This window comes from Gracilinanus agilis, chromosome 5, assembly GCF_016433145.1.
Source record: "Gracilinanus agilis isolate LMUSP501 chromosome 5, AgileGrace, whole genome shotgun sequence".
Classification (NCBI taxonomy): domain Eukaryota; kingdom Metazoa; phylum Chordata; class Mammalia; order Didelphimorphia; family Didelphidae; genus Gracilinanus; species Gracilinanus agilis.
Genome location: NC_058134.1, coordinates 216,865,683 through 216,873,866, shown reverse-complemented (window position 1 = coordinate 216,873,866; position 8,184 = coordinate 216,865,683). Strand labels below are relative to the sequence as shown.

Genomic DNA, 8,184 nt, shown 5'->3' with positions numbered 1-8,184 from the left:
CTGGGCCGCAGGGCCCAGGCCGCCCAGCACCGCGGCGAACCCGCCGAATGAGAAGCTGCCCTCGGGCCCCGCGCCGCCCTCAGCCCGCGCCTCCCACGCCTCGGCTCCGGCCCCCAGTCCCGGGCCTCCGCCAGGGGCTGCCATGGCAACCGTGCAGACCCCGACCCCAGCCACAGTCGCCGCCGCCGTCGACGCCGCAGCGTCAGCACCGACGTCACGTCAGCCTAGTTCTGGGGTCCTGGCCCCGTTAGCTTTCCGGCCCAGGAATGAGCAGCCTCTTGGACCAATTAGAGGCTGTCATTGCCGAACGGTCGAAACCAATGAGGCAGAGAAGGCTAGGTTTTGGATTATGGATTGGTGGTGGCAATCTAACAGGCAGCTTCATAGTCCAATCAGAGAGCAAAGCGTTCCAAACGCCCCTTGTTAAGGGTTGAAATGGTGACGCTTATGCCGTAGCCAATCACTGCAAGACTTCTACAATCAATCACAAAAGAGAACTGGGAGGAGTGAAATGAATTCTTTCAATAAGAAATTTAAATCGAACATGGGTTGGGAGGAGAAGATTGAGCCTATGTGGAGGAAATGGAAAAAAAAAAAAAAGAAAAAAGAGCTTCTGCCCGGTAGGCAGGATGGCAAGTAAGAATTTGTGCGCATGCTCCGAAAGAGCTTCCGCTATACTCTTCTCGAGAGCTGGAAGCTTAAGAGTGAATGCATTTGAAAGGGAGAAAAGTGGCTGAGAGGAAGTTCCGTCTGTGTTCCAGACCACTAGAGTAGAAAAGAGGAATCTCGTCTGAGTTCAGGTGGGGAAGAGGAGAAGCGCCCGCTTCCTCGGGGCAGAAGTCACCAATCAGAATAAACATTTAAATGTGTAAATGCACAACACGTATATTAATCGTGTAACAATATCAATTTAATTATATATAAATAGTATATATGTGTGTATACATGTATATGTGTGTATATGTGTATATATGTACATACACACATGTGTGTATATATATAGTTCAAATATGGCCTCAGACAGGTACCAGCAGTGTGACCCTAGGCAAGTCATTTAACCTATGCTTCAGTTTCCTCAACTAGGAAATGGGAATAATAGTACCTTCCCACCCCATCCCCAGATTTGTTTTTGCTTCTAATTTACTGAGGCAATTAAATTCTGCCAAATCATCTCACATTCAAATCATCATGATGCATTCTCAAAATTATATTTTGCATCTTGGCAAATTAATTCCTATTTCTATTTTCACAAGCTCCTTTTTTTCTCAGGCCAAAAAGAAAAATGAATATTTACTGCTCAGTAAAGGCCCTAAACAGTCAGACAGAAAACTTTAAACTAAAAGAGCACTTGCTCCATCCCACCCCACCTTGTGCTTTTGGACAAAACTATGATATCACCTTCCCTTACACAGACAAAATTTGTCATTCTGCCAGGAGGAGAAGGGTGGGAGCCTCTGGATACTGTTTATATGCAAATCTCATAAACTCTACTTTTAGTAGTCCTAAAAAGCTGTAATACAGTCCTTCCCACCCCCTCCAAAAAAGTCTATTTCAACCTTTAACACATTCCCCTCCTAGTTTGGAAATACACATTAAACAGATTTTATTTCAGTTACAAATTAAACCTGTCCTGAATTAGTAACAAAGAGACCAGACAAAGCTTGGAAAATTTTGAAACCTTTGGCAGAAATGTTCTCACTTTTGGCTAAACAGACTACAGGAGAAAAGCCAGCTAGATTTACACAGAACATAGTTAACACAACCTGTGCTCTACAAAACAATCACAAACACTTACTTTTAAGTTACTCAACTTAAAAGCTCAGAGCACAAGTTTTTTTACAGTGGTTCTAAATGCCCTTTTCAAGAGGCATTACAGGCATTTTAGAAAGAAAAATATCTAGCCAAGTGCTGATGCTAAGGTAGGCTGACATTGTGGGTTTTTTATTTGGACCATCCCATCTTCAGGAAAAGTAGGTGAGTTTGACAGACAGGAGGATTCCACACTGCAAAGAACTTACTTTCTCCTTGGGTTGGGTCAGGAATCAGTGATTCTCCTATGCCATGAAGGTAGCATTGAGAACCACTGTCTCCCAAGGATTCTCAATTGGAGATCTATTCACAGGTCACCTGGTCTCCTCATGCAGGAGTTTTAGCTTACTTCACTTCCAAAATCACCAGTTATCACTCATGGAAACTTTTAAGTCCATCCAAATTGCTTCTGCTCTTAATCTCATTGGGGAAGAATTTTTTCTTTAAGTTGTGGTTCTTTACCTCTGAACTTAGATCAGAAATTTAGATGGCCTATAATTAGTTAAATTTAAAAATTCAATTCTCCAGCTAACCACTTCTATTCTTGCTTAAAGAAATCTGTTATACTTGGAAGATATGGGTAAATATTAGGGGGTCTGGTCTAGTATCTTTACACCCCTAAGCTATCCTTCAGGGATGTCTGGTTTGCTACCCAAAGAAGTCTGGTCTGCTACCTAAATAAGTCTAGTCTACTATCTCTAGCCTTCCAGGTGGGTTCAAACAATGATCACTTCTTAATCACAGGAGGAAAAGAAGGGGTTATTGCCATCACCTTCTTCCCAATTTCCAATCAATCATATTGTCCCCCAAACCCCAGCTTTATAATCAATTATAGTGATTTTACCATGTGTAAAGATTAAAATTAATATACAATAACTAAGTATTATATTTTAAAAGTTTTATTAATAATAACTAAAGTAAAAAACTAATCCAGCCCAGTTGAGAAAAGAGAGAGAGGGAGGAGTTACAGAACTTATAAACAATTACATGAAGACACAAAAGTGCACAAAGGGAAAAGCATTCTGAGTAATGTAGTTTTAGGGGTTCAAGATTTTCTAACTATATACATTCCTGATGTGGATCAATCTTCACCAACTTGGTTCCTCAAATTATGAGGTCCTATTTTTTGTTCTATCCCTCTCATTCCAGGTCTTAGCTTTGTGTTTATTGGCAAATTCATAGTTTACTAATAAATTTATCATGCTCATTTTTTGCCTCATTTTATCTTATTTTAAATATTACACCTTCCTAAAAGCATCCTTCCTGAAAGCCTTTTCAACAGAAAAAAAGCCAGTTTTCATCACCTTTTATTGTGTTTCAATCTGGTATCTTTTTGACAAAAAACAAAACAAAACAAAACAAAACAAAAACAAGGAAGATGACTTATATTGCCCGTTGAGTAAGAAGGGTACATAGAGCACCATGGGAAGCTATTGATGTTGGTCAAAACTTTGCCTTATGCATATTTCAACTCTCCTCATTGTATAATGACTATCAGCTCAGAGAGAGTCATAACAAATTCTGACACCAAACTGCTGGGAAATTCTCTCAACCTCTTAGGAGAGGTATATACCCAGGCCCATGAGTAAGGGCCCAATGACTCCAGGGGTCAAAAATAGTAGTGAAAAGAAAAGAAATTTATTGTGAATGCTAAAGAAGTACATTGAACGAAGAGTATATAGAGGGGAAAATTGTCAGTAAAACCATTGCTATATTTTTCACGGTACTAAAAGTGTCTGGTAATTGGTTCCAGGCACTCCAAATTTCCTGTTCATAGTGGCACTCCTCTTGATTCTCCAAGGGGCAGTCTTTCCAGATTCTCAAGCTTTGACCTCAAGTTGACAAACACTTGAGCCCAAGATGCTGTCTTGAAATTCTGCAAATTGCATCTCCAAATCATCAATTTGCATCCATTTGAAACCATTTAATTCCAAACTACTGTAGACTACTACATCAGGATACTTAATCATTTTCATGGTCTGTTCTAGGCTTCTAAATTGATTAAATCTATCACTGAACCGGTCAAGTAATAAGTCTAAAACATGCTGGTACTTTATATGCAATGGTACCATTTCATTTTGTACAGCTGCACTGGCCTCCTCAAAATACTTTGTTACTCAAGGAAAATACTTGTAAGTTTTAGTTTCTACATCTCACTTGAAAATTTTAAGTTTATTTTCAAAAGCTTTTATGTATCCAAACATAATGTCAATACTCTTGCCAAAACCCTGTAACTTTAAATTCAGTTCACTAATATAAACACAGATCTGTAAAAAGCATCAAGGTATTGACCTACTTATCATGATTGAGCTGAGGAAAGTTTCCCAGATCCTTATCCTCAAGAAATATCTTAATTTCTTCAAAGCACTCCACAAAACGCTCAAGAACTTTGCCTTGGCTCAGCCATCTTACATTATTGTTCATCAGCAGTCCACTGTATGTGGAATCAACCTCCAGTAAAAATGCAGAAAATTCTCGCTTGTGAAGGGGGCGAGCAGCTATTAAATTAACTATTTTTGTAACAACTGACATTAAGTCATTTAAGTTGACGAATCCTGCCTTGGCACATAAAGCCTCCTGATGGATAATACAATGAAAAGGCACAATTAGATGTCCAATAGCATCCGTAAACAATTTGACAAACCCAACTTTTCCCCCCCACCATGTTTGGTGCCCCATCTGTCGTCACTGACACAACTTTAGAGATATCAATGCTTAGGTCACGGAATGTTTGTATAACAGCCTTACAAATTTAGTGTCTTGATGTACTTGTTGGCACTGATACTAAGTTTATCAACTCTTTTCTCATTGTGAGACCATCAGAATATCAACCAATAATGGACAACTGAGCATGTGATGTGACACCAATAGTTTCATCAAGAGAGCACTTTGAGCTAACAAGCCATGCTTCCAATCTGTTTCATTCTTTACATCCGACGACCACCCTAGGCCACTCAGAAAATCTCTGGTTTATAGAGCAGGATCTCTATAGGAAACTTCTGTTTCCCAAATTTAATTATAGTATCACCCTGTATGTCTAAATCATATACTCATTTTGATCTTATCTTGATGTTAGGTGTGCAATATTGGTCTATATCTAGTTTCTGTCATATCATTTTCTAGTTTTCCCAGAAGTTTTTGTCAAATAGTGAGTTCTTATCCCCCAAAGCTAGGATCTTTAGACTTGTCAAACATTAGATTGCTACGTTCATATACCCCTAATCTATTCCATTGATCCAACATCCTATTTCTTAGCCAGTACCAGATTGTTTTATGATTACTGTTTTATAGTATAGTTTAAGATCTGGTAATGCTAGACCACCTTCCTTCACATTCTTTTCATTAATTTCCTTGATATTTTTGACTTTTTGTTCTTCCAGATAAATTGATATTTTTTATAGTTCTATAAAATAATTACTTGGTAGTTTGGCATGGCACTAAATAAGTAAATTAATTTAGGTAGAATTGTCATTTTTATCATACTAGCTCAGCCTACCCATGAACAATTAATGTTTTTCCAATTATTTAAAACTATCTAACTTTATTTGTGTGAAAAGTGCTTTGTAATTGTGTTCATATAATTCCTGTGTTAGTCTTGGCAAGTGGATTCCTTAGTATTTTTTAAGGTAATTTCTCTTTCTAACTCTTGCTGGTGGACTTTGTTGTAACATATAGAAATGCCAGGGATTTACATGGGTTTATTTTGTATCCTGCAGCTTTGCTAAAGTTATTAAAGATTTCAACTAGTTTTTTAGTTTATTCTCTAGGATTCCCTAAGCATATCATCATATCTGCAAAGAGTGATGGTTTATTTTCCTCATTGCTTGCTTTAACTTCTTCAGTTTCTTTTTTTCTCTTATTGTTAAAGCTAGCATTTCTAGTACAATATTAAATAATAGTGGTGATAATGGGCATCCTTGCTTCACTCTTGATCTTATTGGGAATACTTCTAACTTATCCCTATTGCCGATGATACTTGGTGATGGTTTTAGATAAATACTACATATTATATTAAAGAAAAACCCTTTTGTTCCTATGCTTTCTAGGGTTTTTGTTGTTGTTGTTGTTTTTTTTTTTTACTTTTTTTTTTTTTTAACCCTTAACTTCTGTGTATTGGCTCCTTGGTGGAAGAGTGGTAACGGTGGGCAATGGGGGTCAAGTGACTTGCCCAGGGTCACAAAGCTGGGAAGTGTATGAGGCCGGATTTGAACCTAGGACCTCCTGTCTCTAGGCCTGACTCTCAATCCACTGAGCTACCCAGCTGCCCCTAGTGTTTTTTAATGGGAATGGGTGTTGTATTTTGTTGAAGGTTTTCTATGTGTATTGAGATAATAATGATTTCTGTTAATTTGGCTATTGATATGGCCAATTATGCTGATAGTTTTCCTAATATTAAACCAGTCTTGTATTCCTGGTATAAATCCCACTTGGTCATAGTGAATAATCCTTGTAATGTATTGCTGTAGCCTCTTTGCTAGTGCTTATTTAAGATTTTTGCATTAATATTTATTAAGGAAGTTGGTCTGTAATTTTCTTTGTTTCACAGTATTGATTCTAAGATAGAAGGTAAGAGTTAAAAAAAATCAAATTTTATTTTTTAATCAATAAAAGTCTGCCTCCTTTCCCTTCCATCCCCCCCACCCCCTATTGAGAAAGAAAGGAAAAGAAAAACCCTGTTCCAAGATAAGTATAGTCAGGGAAAAACAAATGTCTACATTGATCATATCCTTCACTTCTCTAGAAAAGCCCTTTTGGTGAGAACAAGTTTGTTTGTTTTTTTTCCCCCAAATTAACATAGCATATAAATATTTGAGTGTATCTTTGTGCCATTACTTGAGATCATATACAACAAGCAAAGGTGATAGAGTTGACCCTGGGACCCTCTTGAACCTCTGAGGTGATTCTATTATTCTGGCATCCCAGTGCCAGACCTGAGCTCATATTCTTCCCTGGGCAATCAATCATCATCACACTTGATATTATGTAAAAAGTTGGGGGGGATAGAAAATAGTCAATGGACTGAACAGCTGCCAAGTCATCAGTAATGTATACTCTGCCATTCTATACCCTGTTAACATACCCAGGGGTATGTTTGCTTCTTTAAGAGTTTTGAAATCACAACTGTTATGTTTCCTGCATGATTTAAATGATTGCCTCCGCCTGCTGGAGAATATATATGTACACAGTAAATATGCTATTAATATGTGAGGCCATTGAGTCTTTCATATTAGAAACTTTGTGCAACTCTCTATCCCTTCCCCCTCGGTCAGGGCTCCAAAGTAATTAAAGGGGAGAAACTGATCTCTTTTTTTTATTTTTCATTTTTTTATCGTCATGCAAAACAATTGGTCATTGTTGTAAGAGCAAATACATATCCAAACCCCCAAAATAAAACCAAGGATGCACTGATGTGAAAAAGGATTCCAACAGTTCTTTCTCTGAAGGTGGATGGCCTTTCCTGTCATAAGTCTCAGAATTATCCCAGATCATTGCAGTGCTGAAAGTAGCCAAGTTTTTAGATAATCAAGAGACTGAATTCTTTTTAAAGCAAAAGCCCTTAATCTCTCTCTTACTTCGACCATTGCCCTTGGTATTGCTCTAACTACTGAGGGACAGCTTCAAAAATAAATCAGCTCCTTAGGGGACTTACTTTTTGGTCTTACATCCCTAAGTTTGCAAATTAGATAATATTTGTAAAGTACTTCACACTGTGCCTTAAATAGCAGGAGCTTAATAAATGCCTTTTCCCCCCCTTCCTTCCCTCTGTTAAATAGGAAAAACACAGGACCATTAAATAGTCAGAAAAACCACTCTTTAAGGAAAGGAGTACAGTATTGAGGCCTCCTGGCAGAGCTGTGCGCCACATGCCCAACATAGTCCAAGGACTGAACTCTGGTTGCTCTGGTCATTGACCTTTGGGAAGGCCAACCCTGCTAGATTGGACAATTCTGAGGGGCCATTAAAGTTGGGAAGCTTATATGCGGGTGATGGAATACTATTGTGCTAAAAGGAATAATAAAATGGAGAAGTTCCAGGCGAACTGGAGAGACCTCCGGGAACTGATGCAGAGTGAAAGGAGCAGAGCCAGAAGAACATTGTACACAGAGACTGATATACTGTGGTAAAATCGAATGTAATGGACTTCTGTACCAGCAGCAATACAATGACCCAGGACAATTCTGAGGGATTTATGGTAAAGATGCTACCCACATTCAGAGGAAGGACTGCAGGAGAGGAAACATATAAGAAAAGCAACTGCTTGAACGCATGGGTCGGGGTGGACATGATTGAGGGTGTGGACTCGAAACTACCACACCAATGCAACTACCAACAATTTGGAAATAGGTCTTGATCAAGGACACATGACAAAACTAG

General features: G+C 38.5%; 1 protein-coding gene across 1 annotated transcript in view; it reads right to left on the bottom strand.

Annotated features, from left to right (window-relative positions):
* The window catches only part of ANKRD54 (ankyrin repeat domain 54), a 16,042-nt gene extending 15,835 nt beyond the window's left edge, over positions 1–207 (bottom strand). The window contains exon 1 of the mRNA XM_044677661.1: positions 1–207. Within this exon, the coding sequence (XP_044533596.1) occupies positions 1–144 (144 nt within the window). The 5' untranslated portion in view covers positions 145–207.
* Between the last annotated feature and the right edge of the window lie 7,977 nt (positions 208–8,184).